This window comes from Cnephaeus nilssonii, assembly GCF_951640355.1.
Source record: "Cnephaeus nilssonii genome assembly, chromosome: 12".
NCBI lineage: Eukaryota > Metazoa > Chordata > Mammalia > Chiroptera > Vespertilionidae > Cnephaeus > Cnephaeus nilssonii.
Window position 1 is genome coordinate 57,722,090 of NC_137083.1, and position 14,300 is coordinate 57,736,389.

At 54.6% G+C, this 14,300-nt stretch overlaps 1 protein-coding gene across 1 annotated transcript; it reads left to right on the forward strand.

Annotated features, from left to right (window-relative positions):
* The first annotated feature begins 1,844 nt into the window (after positions 1-1,844).
* Positions 1,845-13,747, forward strand: AKR1B1 (aldo-keto reductase family 1 member B). Its single transcript, XM_079786549.1, has 10 exons — positions 1,845-2,005; positions 4,848-5,015; positions 5,666-5,782; positions 6,767-6,844; positions 7,124-7,246; positions 7,748-7,854; positions 8,172-8,253; positions 8,835-8,918; positions 11,188-11,270; positions 13,332-13,747. Exons 1-10 carry the CDS (start codon positions 1,940-1,942, stop codon positions 13,372-13,374), a joined length of 951 nt encoding a protein of 316 aa, XP_079642675.1. The 5' UTR covers positions 1,845-1,939; the 3' UTR covers positions 13,375-13,747.
* The last annotated feature ends 553 nt before the right edge of the window (positions 13,748-14,300 follow it).

The window sequence follows — 14,300 nt, forward strand, 5'->3', positions numbered from 1 at the left end:
TATATGTTATTTACACTTTCCTCACCCTAGTCCCAGCCCCATAATTATAGTCTATAGTGTGTGTGTGCATGTGCGCGCGCGTGCACGTTTCCTTTAAAATTATTTCATCAAGGTGAGATTACTGGTTTCATTATGGGATTCAAAGTACATTAATATTTTTATTGCTCTTGATATTAAATACTAGAATATTTCTCAGAAGGATTCTATTGAAGAGTTTTTTAAGCATAATTTTGATATGTGCATAATGACATTTTTAAAAGGTTACGCAGGCAATGATGCAGTTAGGAGACTATCATAATAGTTGCTTCTTCTACCTCATCCTTCCTTTGTTTCACTGTCCCAACTATGGTCCTATTTTTACTTTAGAAATTCCACTGGTCTGGCTTCTCACATCTGGGTAACTGGGTCAGAATATTCCACTTTTAGACAGTCACACCTTTATGCAGTCAGCTTCTATACTCAGTCATCATAGAAACAACAAAGCCCCTCATAGCGAGACCATGTCCCTTTGTGTCTATCAACCTAGTCACTCAAGGTGTATCGTTTTCTAAAAAGACTAGATCTTTGGACAGCAGCCCCCATGTCACCATCATATGAATGAAGAGCGGTGGGCTACTGCTCTTTTACCCACAATCCACGTTCCTAGCTTTAGGGTTAAGTTAAAATTCTATTCTTTGGGGACAAATAGCAACAGAATTTGCCTACTAACAAGAGTTCTTATAAAAATCAAATGGAAAAATATCTGGGCTGGTCTGTTGTGTATAAAATTTTCCTAGGGGGCACTTTTCAGAAGTCACTAAGTGGAAAATCACCAGAATGGAGTTTAGAGGTGTGGTTCCTGAGTCATTAGCAGGCAGATGGAGTTCTCAATCTTGCGTGGTTGGGGCAAAGGTTGGAGGGTGATGGAGCAGAAAGAGCAGGTTTGGGGTAGGACAGAGCATTATGGACAGCGATTATTGGAAATAAACCAAAATTGTCTTTAAAGCTCTTCCAGCAACTTTCCTTTGGTTACCTCTGGAAAATAATGTGTCTTCTCGAGGCAGAATAGAAAGAAGTCTTACCTGCCAATTAGAGCTGGCCGATTTATTATATAGCGCCCACTAATTTGAAGTCCGTGGAGCTACAATATTAAAGCTAACTTTTGTGGCTTTCTGCCCATTCTGCCTTCTCAAGTTTTACTAAATTACCAGATTGAAACTGGCTGCTTTGATAAGGTCTCACTTCCTAAAGATTGAATAGCTTCTGTGTGTTCAGGATCAAGCTCACCGAGGCTTCCTAACCTGCAGAAATGCTTTTGGAGGAAGGCTGAACCAAAACCCACACACAGCTCACACCTGGGGTGGGGGTGCCAAGATAGCCCCGGGACCTACATACAGGCTGGGCAAACCCAAATGTCCAGAAAGTGTTCTGCAACAAGATTGCAAGGCATTTCTCTTATAGGCACCTTCCTAAGAGCAAAGTGGCTAATATGATTCGTACAAATTATGGGCCCGACATTTGTCAGATTCTCGAAGAGCAAGAAACTGGGCTTGGACAACAGGCAAACCTAGGCTCCGGGATCTTAACAAAACAAACAAACAAACAAACAAACAAACACTCCTTCCCAGGCTGCTTATTTGTAGGCTGCCTCTTACTTTTGCTAAAGCGTTCGCGTTTCCAAGCGCCACAGCGATGGGCGAGGTCTCCCAAGCCACGTGGGGAGAAGGCCAGCATCCGAGCCCTAAGAACCCGGCCCCGCTAGGACCCGAAGGAAGCGGCGTCTCGGCGGCGCTGGGAACGAGCTCGGCGGGCCAGCCAATCAGAAGCCGCGTCTGCGGAGCCGGCCGCCGACCGGACTCCCCCCCACCACCCCCCTGGCCGCCCGGGGCACCGGTTATTTAAAGGCGCGCCGGCTCCACGCTGTCGCGGTCCGCGGGCCTGGTCTGTGCAGCGCAGCGGCATGGCGAACCACATCGTGCTCTCCAACGGCGCCAAGATGCCCCTCGTGGGGCTGGGCACCTGGAAGGTAGGTGCGGAGGGGGCGCGTCCTGCGGCTCTTTTCGGGCTCCGCGCAGCCTGGGCGGGAGGGACCTGGAGTGACCCTTAGCGGCCCCGCCGTGGACGCCTGGCCTCCGAGGCGCCCCGCGGGCCCCGAGGCGGGCCGGGCAGGCGGGCCGGGCGCCGGCTCCTGGGTCGGGCCGGGGGCTCGCGTGAGGGACTTGGGAGCGGCCGCCTCTGTGCACACCTGGTGGGTTCGGCCCCCCGTCCGCGCTCAGCTGGAAAGGTCCCTAAAAGGAACGGAAGGGAAAGGGGGCTTCCCCGAGCCCCCGCCGCCTGGCCCCGGGGAAGGACCACGGGAGGTGGATCCGAAAGAGATGGGGGTGTTCCGCTGCTAAGGGCACAGTTGCGCCGCCTCCTTGTTTGTCTTATAAATAGTTTGGCCTTGGTCGTTTCCGTTTTTCTCCCTGGAATAAGCACCTCCAGGTAAGCGCGCCCGGAGACCGCAGATAATTAAATTAGGGGGCACGGGTTTGCCCAGGACGCATCCATTTCCTTGTCCCCAGACGCGCAGCGCTGAACCGCTCTAGCCCTGGGTGTCCTGGGACCTCCGCGGGGAATCTGGGCGCGGGTGGTTACCGCCCAGGAAAACTGTTAGCATCAGGGTTAAAACTGGCCCCGGACACCTGATCACCACTGAAATCTCTTCGCTCACAGCGCCCCTAAGAAATGGTTAGGAATAAAGTGGATAGCCTGATGATCTGAAAATTAGGGGGCACGGAAAGTGGTATGATGGGGCAAAACCCAGTATTTTTAAGCCGCTTATGAGGTAGCTTCAGGTATTACACATTGCATTCCACAGCTATGGCCCGGGTTTTCCCACGAACTTTGACTGTGGGCCTGGGCGTTGGATGTTGACACACAGACAAGGGAAGAAAAGACAGGATTGAGTTGCACCCCTGCGGTGGCTTGGACTACCCTAAAACCCGCAGTTGAAAACTAGTAAATATCAGGTGAGTAAGAAAGGGGTCCTAGACTTGCCTCACACAGACGATGTTCGTTGGCCAAAGTGATCAGAATATTAGTAATCCTGTGTTTTCTTCAAAAAGACCAGTGGTGGCTCCAAGGGTGTCATTGAATTATGACCATGACACCGAGTTAAATTCCATCTGTTGCAGATTATTCTCTCGGAAAGGGTGTGAAAATATGCTTTCTTGACCCACAAAATGACCTCAGGTGAACCAGATCCAAGCATATGAATGTAACCCTCATCTGTCCGTCAATCCCTCTGTCCTCCAGCAGCTCCTGGCTCGGATCCTCCCAGCACAAGGACCCCCGCAGGACGAAATGTTGTCCTGTTGGTGCCAACCGAAGGCCAAAGATTGGCTCTCATGGGCCTGCCTGGGGTGGTCGTGTGTCTGCCCCTGTACCAGTCACTGGCAGATAACCATGTGTGACTAGGCCAGGCTTGAGAGAGGTGCCCACCCCTCTGCCCAGGGTTGGGGCTACACGGTGCTGGGCTGGCACATGACAGGGCTCTGCAGAGAAAATCAGGGTTCCATTAGGCCTGAAGAAAGTTAAATGCATGCTGGGCAGTTTCCCCCACCTGGGTCCCTCACTTGTCCTCACTCTGCTGTCACTTCTCACGTCAGCATCAGCAGTGCCCAGGATGCCACAGAGAGGCTGTGGTAGTTACGGTCTACTGCTCTGCTCTGTTCCTTGAGCCCTGGAGCTTGTGCAAGGCTGCAGGTGCAGCTGCTTACGTCCTCCAGGGAAAGAGGAGATTGCCAGGTCATCTGAAGGTGTTCCTTGATCTAATATCGGAGGGTGGCTCCACCCACCTCCCTGCTCCCTCCATGGTGGATCGCAAGCTCAGGGTGCTAACAGGCTCAGGTCACGCTCGATTCCCATGGCTCCATATTCCCCTCCTCGCCTGTTCACAACAGCTGATAAAGCAGCAGATGTCTGCAGCTGCGATGGCCCCAGGGAGTTTCCCTTTCATTCTTTTCTACCCCGCTCTCCAGAGGAATGCCCTCGATTCTTTCAACAGTCTGTTGCACTCTTTTATTTTTCACCTCTTTGGTCTGAGCAGGAGATGGAGTAAGTGTCTACGCAGTCGATCTGGGTGAAGCTTAATGGCTATGAAGGCACTTCTCCTCCTCCTCAACAGCCAGGCTTCCCACACCTGTCCTGGTCACTCAGACGGTTTGGGCACAGACAGCCATTCAGCTTCTTTGTAGCTGTGACCACAAACCATATGGTGATCTTCCGAGATTTGGACAGCGTGAGAATTGATGCCCAGGCCTTTGAATCTGTATCAGTAATGTTCTTGACTCTATGAGCGTCTCCCAGAACTGCTTCCAAGCAAGGGATTGCCAATATCTGAATCCAGGCACCAAAAAGAGAAAGTAAAGCACAGGGATTTACTGAACTCTGAAACCAAGTGGGAATTGGGGAAACATTTACAGCGGGTTTTTTTTAATACTTTGAGCTATTCAAAGGAAATGGTATCCTTTATTGTCATGGGAACCTCATAGATCCAGGCAGTGGGGGACTATTTATACAGTGGTTTGTAAATCAACTGATGCGAAGAAACAAGGAGTGAATGTCTGTGCACATCTTTTTAAGGTGATCGATGCTGCTGTTAAATTATCCTAAAATGAAGCCATCTGGCATTTCAGGTTCCGTCTGAGAGCAAATGGTTCAGAGTCTGCTTCAGAAACTGGCCCGGCCTTCCAGTGCCGGCCTTACAGGAACAGGCGCTTCCGTGAGGAGCGGTCGGCTCACACTGTCCTCCTCCCTGGTTGTGTGCAAACTGTGTCTTCTGTTTCATTTTGGATTTGAACTCCGTGCTTTCCGTTTCCTTTCAGTCCTCTCCGGGCAAAGTGACGGAGGCTGTGAAGGTGGCGATTGACGTTGGGTACCGCCACATTGACTGTGCCCACGTGTACCAGAACGAGAACGAGGTGGGGGTGGCCATCCAGGAGAAGATTAAGGAGCAGGTGGTGAAGCGTGAGGACCTCTTCATCGTCAGCAAGGTGCTGCTCTTGGGAGCCTGTGGGACAGGGTTCTCGTTCATGTTACCCGTTGGTGGCATCAGCTTAGGAGCCAAGGCTGTACTCTGGGGCCTCTTAGTGCAGCTACAGTTAGCACTGGGCACACAGGTCTTCCAGGGAGAATGTGTAGACTCGAGGCCACAGAGGGCTCCCGAGCTCGCCCGTCCACGGCTGCCTAGTGGATGTATTTCCACTGGACCCGTTGGTTAGAGCCCCTTGCCAAAGAGGCTGAGATCATGGGTTGGTGCTTTCTTTCCAGGGACTTATCTTTAAGGGCGGGACTTGGTTCCCATCTACAAATGAGATCTCCACTGCTGGCCACCACCTGGAGGTGAGGCTGGCTCTGAGAGACCAGCCTTGTAGGGACACAGCCCTGAGGATCACGTGTCGGGCCCAGGGCTGGTGCCGAGCTGTCCATTCTATTTTATGCCTTGAGTTTGGTCTTTCTGGAGGTATCCTGCCTTCCTTTGGAAAGTTAGCACCCACACCACCGCCACCATGTGTAGCCTCACGGTGACATGGGTGGGTTATGGTGAGAGGAGAGCGAATCATCTGGCTTCAAGCCGTCTGGCTCCAGCCAGGAAACCGCTTCCTGCGTGGGGTGATAGGATGTGTTCTCTCGCTGGCTTCAGCTGTGGTCCACGTTCCATGAGAAGAACCTGGTGAAAGGAGCCTGCAAGAAGACGCTCAGCGATCTGAAGCTGGACTACCTGGACCTCTACCTTATCCACTGGCCCATCAGTTTCAAGGTGAGGGCATGGCTCAGGGGTAGCCCGCGGCAGGTGGGCCTCCTTTATTAGCAGGTGAGTGGACGCACTCTGTGTGGTTACTGCTCCAGGGGCAGTCCTCAGGCCAGCAGCAGCGACATCGCCTGGGAGCTTGTTAGAAACCAGTCTCGGGCCCCACCCAAGGCTTCTGCAGCCAAACCCGGTGACTCAGCTGCATGGTACAGAGTTTGAGGAGTCCTGCCCTGGTTGGTGGGTGATTGTGCGGTTTACAACCTTGTAACAACCAGCATGACTCAGGACATTCCTGCACACGGCCCAGGTGTCACCCGCTACCCCCGCCCTGCCCAGAGGCACGCGTGCACGTATACATTCATACCCTGCACCTGTGTATGTGTGCATATTCCTACATTCCACACACATGCCACATCCTGAGGAGGCTTGTTGAATATTTATCGGCACTCTAACTCTGTACAGAAGGAGTCTCGCGTTACAATGCCTTTTGCCTTCATTCCAGCTACAGGCTCCATTTTCTGCTCTGTCAGCCAGATGGAAAGTGTGGAGTTTACCTTATAGCTCTATTTTATTGCACTGTAGGGTATCCAGGCCTGACTTCCATTGTTTGTGTTTCATGATAAGCCAGCGAGGCTTGGCAAGGCGACGGTCCTTTAGTCTGGTGATCCAGCCAGCACGTGGACCCTGCGAGTTCTGGTCTGAGTCCTCCCTCCACCCACACACTCTGGTCCATGGCAGGGTTCCTTTCACTGACCGAGAATGACCCATTTCCATCTAACTGTCAGCTCTGGCCCATTCGATAAACAGGTGTAGGGAGCTTCAGGAGTTGTCTGCCTATTTCTTTTTCACACGGACGGATTTGCCCTGGACTATCTTCTAAAAACGTGGCCAGCTCTCGTAGTGTAGAACATTTTTAGAACTTTGCTTTCAAAGATGTAACTGCACATCAGTGAAGGGCTGTTACTGATTGTGTGCGTTTGATTGTCGTGACAGCCCGGGAACGAATTTTTCCCGTTGGATGCGAAAGGCAACGTGATTCCCTCTGACACCGATTTTGTGGACACGTGGGAGGTAAGGCTGTCTGTCCCTGCTTTGGCTTTCTTCTTCAGTGCCGGCTTCCTGCTGTCCTTGTGAGTGGGCAGGTGTGAGTTATGCCACTTCTTCTGCCTGTTTTTGCTCTTCCTGCCTCATTAAAGCCAGCCTGGCTCCTGTCTTGCTGTCTCGTGGCTTCTCCAAGGTCTGACTGGCACTGAGTAGTGAGGGCTGGGCTGGTGTAAAAGATGCCTCTGACCCTGTCCTTCGGGGCACATGTCAGGAGCAAGCAGACCCTCTTCCCTCTTTTGTCTTTAGGCCATGGAAGAGCTGGTGGACGAGGGGCTGGTGAAATCTATTGGGATCTCCAACTTCAACCATCTCCAGATCGAGAAGCTCTTAAACAAACCTGGCTTAAAGCATAAGCCGGTGGTGAACCAGGTCAGCATCCAGCAGGGAGCTGGTGGGCATGGAGGCTCGGTGCCTCTGATTCTGGCCGTCACTGCTGTTCATGTCACCAGGGAGCGGCCGGGAGGCAAGCTCCTGGGCACTGGCACAGTCCTCACTGACGATTCAGAATGACAGTGGCACATCGGGGGTGAGACTTGTAGGAGAGAAGGGGTGAGCCTGGCTTGTGATGGCTCCGGGCCTCACAGATGAGCAGCCTGGGACACTGAGGTCCTCAGACCTGTCACAGCTGATAAGTGGCCAAAGCCAGAGAGACCCTAGGGCCACGGCCACGGTACGCCAGGAACAAGGTTAGTGCTGTTAGTGTCGAGGACACTCGCTGGGAAGCGTAGTCGTGGTTGCGGCTTATCTGGGAAGATAGGATGTTGGTTACACAATTTCCTGTCGGGTGAGGTAGGAGTTGGCATGGGTACCTTCCTGAGTGTGCCCTCGCCAGGGCCCAGGCCTGCATCTGCCTCCTGCTTGCACTTGCAGATCGAGTGCCACCCGTACCTCACTCAGGAGAAGCTGATCCAGTATTGCCAGTCCAAAGGCATTGTGGTGACGGCCTACAGTCCCCTCGGCTCTCCCGACAGGCCCTGGTGAGTCCCCGTGGGGCCATGATTTCTTGTCCATTGGTGAACATTAGAAATGGCTAAAGAGAAACATTCAGCACCACGGAAAACGGCTCGGGCTGATGTGCAGACCCTCCCAGGAGCCTTTGCTGGGTTTCCTGGTTGGCCTTTCGAGGAGCCAGAGGCCTGCTCTCTTTCCAGAGGGTTGGGAGTTTGTAACAGCTTTGAATCGGGAGGGCACTGGCGGGCCGCCCTCTGAGGCTGACGGGAGTCAGGGTTGGGGGGCGGCTGCCTTGAGTGGCGGCGCCAACGGTTGCTCACACGGGTCACCTTTCTGTCTCCAGGGCCAAGCCCGAGGACCCTTCCCTGCTGGAGGACCCCAGGATCAAAGCCATAGCTAACAAGTACAATAAAACCACAGCCCAGGTACGGCCGTGTCCAGGCCCTCGTGACTGCCCCCAGAACTTCTGCATTTGTGGTGGCCCCGTGGGCCGGAGGGGAGGTGACCGGGCCCGTCAAGCCCTCCTGGAAGTGTGGCTTGGGGTTCTGGAGTGTGCGGTAGACAGGGACCGACTGCGAGTTAGAAGATGCCGTGTGGTCTGGGAATAACGGTGCCTGCCCGCTGCCTTCCCGGGCTGCCGCAGGGCCAGCAGCTGCCACTGTCGGTGAAGTGCATCTGCCCTCCTAGAGCAGCTCGTTAGCAGCTGCAGGAAACTCTCCTCCCCGTGGGAGCGGCAGCTCCTGACCCGTGAGCTGTCAGTCTCCTGCGGGTGGGACGCCTGGGAGACACGGAAGCGCGAGGCGTGGTGGCTGAGAGCAGGGCGCGGGTCAGATCCTGAGGGCCACCCTCCTTGCTGCTGGGTTAGCCCAGCGTCTCTGTGCCTTGGTTTTATCACTCGAAGTTCTGGGATGTCCCCTTCCGGGTGTGGATGCATAAGATTAAGAGAGATGATGACGGACAGAGTTCTTGGTGAGCTTATGTACGCACTCGGCACATCTGTTCGCAGGTTCTGATCCGGTTCCCCATGCAGAGGAATTTGGTCGTGATCCCCAAGTCTGTGACCCCTGAACGCATCACCGAGAACTTTCAGGTAAGGCCTGGCTGGTGTCCCTGGTTTTCCTCACTGGAGAGGGGGAGGACCCTTCACTGGGTCTCGGCCTGTCCCTGGAGTGTGGATGGGACCCCGCCCTCTGTCAGGTCTCCTTCACATCCAGCCTCAGTAAGCTGCAGTGAACACACCTTGGACAGTGGCTCCTCCTGGGTGGAGGCACCGCTTAGGGGTGGGCCCCGTGCCTCAGTTTACCCTCTGCACATGCACACTCCTGTGCTGAAGCTCCTCAGTGACTCCGTGTTGCCCTGAGACATGTTTGTGAGTGACACTGGGGTTGCATCAGGGCTTCATTAGTTGCCTCAGTTTCCCCATCTGTAAAGTAATACCTATTTCAAGAGCTGTCATAAAGATTAAATAAGATACGTTAGGGGCTTCACACACAATGCTTGGTACCCGAGTGAACGCTCAGGAGACGCTGCTGTGCTGAGGGTGAGTCCCTGATCTGCAAGGAGCCTACAGGCCAGTCCTGCCCCCCTATGCCAGTCCTGCCCTCCTCTGCCAGTCCTGCCCCCCTCTGCCAGTCCTGCCCACCCTCTGCCAGTCCTGCCCCCCTCTGCCAGTCCTGCCCACCCTCTGCCAGTCCTGCCCCCCTCTGCCAGTCCTGCCCCCCTCTGCCAGTCCTGCCCCCTCTGCCAGTCCTGCCCCCCTCTGCCAGTCCTGCCCCCCTCTGCCAGTCCTGCCCCCCTCTGCCAGTCCTGCCTGCCCCCCTCTGCCAGTCCTGCCCCCCTCTGCCAGTCCTGCCCCCCTCTGCCAGTCCTACCCCCTCTGCCAGTCCTGCCTGCCCCCCTCTGCCAGTCCTGCCCCCCTCTGCCAGTCCTGCCCCCCTCTGCCAGTCCTGTCCCCTCTGCCAGTCCTGCCCCCCTCTGCCAGTCCTTCCCCCCTCTGCCAGTCCTGCCCACCCTCTGCCAGTCCTGCCCACCCTCTGCCAGTCCTGCCCACCCCTCTGCCAGTCCTGTCCCCCTCTGCCAGTCCTGCCTGCCCCCCTCTGCCAGTCCTGCCCACCCTCTGCCAGTCCTACCCATTCTATGCTGAGACCCCATCTCACAGTGGGCTGAGCAGCATGGCTGGCACCAGGGCACCAGGAGGTGGTCTCTGTGGGTCCTGGGAGCACCCCCAGAGCAGATCAGCCTGGCATCACCCCTCCCTCCCTCTCACACTGGTGCTGGGTTTGGGGGTGAAGCACTGCTCTGGCGGGGCCTGATGCCCTGAGCCTCTGTGCTCGCTGAGCAGAGCAGCTCCCCTAGGGCCCCGCGGCCTCATCTGAGCTTTGGTTTCCAGCAGCTGTTTCCACTGTGAGCAGCTGACTGCCTGTTCACTGGCCACAGGCTGTGGCCGGGGCGTGTGCCATAGGTCACCTGGGAGACGGCGAGGCCTGGGGAGGGGAGGGTGCTTGTTGTGTCGTAGGGGAGCATTTCTCACTGTAGATGTTCTGACTATTGGAGAGAAAGTGGCAAGACAGTGAACACTGGGAAACACATATCATGTAGAAATGGATGCTTTATTTTGTATTGCATCTTTTCAAGGTGTTAGAAAAGGAATATTTTGAACTGACAAATCTCATAGTGCTAACATTTTATTTGCTGTGTAGTCCTTGCACATTTTGCACAGTTGTAATCACAGAGTCTGCAGCAGACTTCTCGCACGTTCTGTGATCATCCAACGCTGAGGGCTCCTGGCATGTGCCCGGCCCTCCCAGTCTCCCGGTGCTGCTCAGGGCCTGCCCGCTGGCCTCGTCTCCCCCACGGACCGTGGTCTCTGCAGACGGTTCTCCTGATGCACCTCTTGCTCTCTGTCAAACCTGATTTGGCATCGCAGGCCTGCCTCAGACCCTCTGACCGCAGCTGGTTCCCGATGCCTCGGGCCTCCCCAGCGCCGTGTGTAGTGCCTCTCGTACCGGGTGCGGTGAATTCCTCCTGCTCTTACAGCTGTTGTGGTTCCTTTGTAAACGAGGCAGACACGTCTTCCCGTCATAGTGCTCCCCGGTGCTGAGCTCAGCAGAAATGCTAGGGAGGGTCTTGAAATGAACTCAGTGGAGGCCCTGGAAGGGAAGGGCTGTTTTCGATGTTTCATGAACTCCCAGCCGAGCCGTGTGCCTTCTCTGAATAGCCCGACAGTCAGCTTTCTTCGAGTTCAGCCTCCGTCTCCCCTCACCGCTCAGGACGGCGTCTCATCAGCGGCCTGCGCAGCGCTGCTGTGATCTTGGGGTTGAGCTTTCCTTGCAGAGCTTACTGGATGTTTTCTCCTCTAGGTCTTTGACTTTGAGCTGAGCAAGGAGGATATGGCCACCTTACTGAGCTACAACAGGAACTGGAGGGTCTGTGCCTTGGTGAGGTGAGTGGGTCCCGGGCGGACCAGACTGCAGAGCGGAAGCGTAGCTCCCGGCGGCCGTGGCGTCCACGTCCTGTGTCGCCATCACGGCCTCATTTGGCGCATTTCCTTGCGTTCTCACGCCTGTGCAGCTGGAAACGTTAGCCCTGTGTCAGCCATGGGAAGGTGCCGGGACGTCTGCTCTAGTGTCTTCTCGTCCCGGCCCAGGTGCACTGTTGCCTGACCCGCAGTAACGGCATGTTCTGGCATTTCATTTCCAACTCTTACTGTCGGTGAAAACCAGAGGGGCCAGGTGGCTGCTGCCCCACCTTTGTGGAAGAATTTGCCTGCGGCCCTACCTGATAATGACGCTAATAAAGGGGTGTAGTGGGAAGACCGGGTGCTCAGGGCCGAGATCATCCCAGCTCTGGATGGGCCACTTGGCTCTGAGATGGCCCCTGGACCCTCTGCCTGGCGGTCCCCTGCGGCCTCCGGCCACACATCCGCGGGTCCTTTATTCCCTGACTTGTCGTTGGGACTCTGAGGGAGGTGACAAGGGAGGCAGTTCATTTCCTTCTCCTGCCTGTGTAATAGCTAATGTTAGAACTTGTTTTCTGCTTTCAAGAAGAACCGTCCCATTTCCATGGGCGTCTAAGAGCCTCCTCTCGCTGTTCTCACTGTCTGACCTCTGCCGGTTCCTCCTGTCTCCTTACTCGTTAGTTACTCTCCTACACGAAATTGAACATTCCCCGAGCCAGGTGGGTGGCTAGCTGTCCAGTGCAGGGTCTGCCCCCTGGTGGCTTTTGCCGCCCTGGGCAGATGTCCCCTGGTGTGCATCTTGGTTGATAACTCTCCTGTCCAGGTGTGAACACGCTTGCTGTCACACCCTGGCCTCAGACTCAGAACAGGCCACAGAGGTTACCACTGGCAGCCCCCAACCAGGGCCCTTTCTGATGTCGCTGTGTGTGTGAATGCTGTTTAATCTTTAGACATTGAAAGCGTCTTTGGATCTGGTGGGTAAGGGAGAGGAGAAGTGAATCTTTGGCCAGTTTACACCTGTCTGCTTTCAGAACGTCCCTGCCATCCATTCCGTTCCTGTCCACCGCTGCCCCGAATGGAAGCTCTCGGGGCCGATAGACCACAATGGTTTTCTGTCTGTTTCCTTTACACTTAGGCTTCCTCCACTCTCTGTTCTAGACTCCACTATCAGATTAGTCCTTGGGCTACTGATGGTTCGTGGGGATGTTTGGGGTCTGAATGGGGTGGGAGAGGCTGTCCCCAACATGCCCAGGGCACTCAGGAGCTCTTTCTAACACTACACGTTACCTCTGGTGATTATTGTCGTACTTCGCCTCTGCTGCTAACGGCGGTGCTTATACCTCAGGTTTGATGGGATACAATAAAAAGCAGATCCCAGGGACTTTTGAATGGTTCTGAGTATTTAAGTAAGAGTTATAAGCCCCACGTGGGTTCTCCCTGCGCCTTTCATACTCTGCCCAGCCAGTCTTTCCAACTCTATTGCTGTTGTGTTCCCAACACAAGTCTTTGGCCCTGCCGGATGGGACTGCCTGGCAAACATGCCCGCAGCTCTCCATCCCCAGGTCGATGCCCTGCCTCCCTCCCCAGTTCCTTTTATCGAATCCTCAACTGCTCACTGGGCTCATGCCAGCTCCCACTGTAGCAGGAGGCTCCTGAGGGATGGAGCATTTCTGTCTCCCTGTACTCCGAGCACATCTCTTACGTTATCATCACCCTCTTAATGTCTAAGACAACAAGATGCTCTCCTGTCCTGCCTGTTGGATGGAATTATGAAGAAGCAGGAATTGCGTCCTGCTGCCCTGAACACCCCAGGCCCGGTGCTGGGCCCTGGGAGGGTTGTGTCCGTCATTCACGAGAGTCCGCGGCAGAGGGTGAGGGTGGGCGGCTGCCCCCAGTGCAGACCCATGGTCTGCAGCTCAGAGCCGACTTGCTCCTCGCAGGCCTTTATTTCTGTCTGTAATGAGACACTCAGCATTTCTGACTTTCTGTAATTTATTTTGTCTGAAATCTCTTAAAAAGCTAATGTGTCCCTCTTTCTCTTGACAGCTGTGCCTCCCACCAGAATTATCCCTTCCATGCAGAGTTTTGAAGCTGTGGGTGCCTGCTCTTCCCCAGGTCACCTGCCACCGTTTCCTGCCTCGTTCTTCCTGCCTCGTTCTTTGAGTACATAGTGTAGTGTGGCCATGTCCCTCGCCACAGGGCGGCCACCTGCAGTTGCCCAGCGAGGGCGTGGCCAGCCTGGCGTTGGGGCCAATGAGCAGTCTCAGTAGATTGGAGTCTCTCCCTGTTTTCTTTGCCCTTCTTGTCTGGGGAAGGTGCAACCTCGAAACTCTTTCCTGACTAAGTTGAATCTACAAAGTGAAAATTAGTGCCACTAACAATGGGATTTTGGTTGCTTGGAACTGGAATCCTTTCAGCCAGACTTCTTCTTGCTCAAATAAAAAGTACTTTTGTGAGCTTGATGCTGTTCGTTTTGGCGTGGTTTGTTGAAATGATTCATCGTCTCTATCCCACTCGACCTTCATACCATTGATCCCCACAAAGCAGACCATTCAGCTCTGCAGCACCAGTGAGGGCTTGGCACCTTTCCTTTTGGTGGGGAACCCTGAGCCCCATATTTTGCCTGTTAGCTTTAGGGTGCACATTGGAGTCAGCTGGGGAGCTGGAAAAGCCAGTGAAGTCTGGCCCTCGCCCCAGAGATAGGAAGGTAGCCAGCACATCTGGAGTTCTCATGCCCCTTGGGGGTGCTAATGTGCAGGCCCCATTGGGAGCCACAGCTTTAGGGCCACGCCAGGATGTAAACCCACTGGTGATTTCACACATGAGGCCAAGTCCTGGTTACTAAGCAGTGCTACTCACGAGGAACTGCTTTCATGAGCTCCTTTTCTAGACCAAGAGGGAAGAGCATCAGTAACTGTATCTGTCAGCTTGGGCTGCCACACGAAATAGCACAGAAGGGTGCACTGAGCAAGTGTATTCCTCACGGTTCTGGAGCTGGCAGATCAGGGTGCCCGC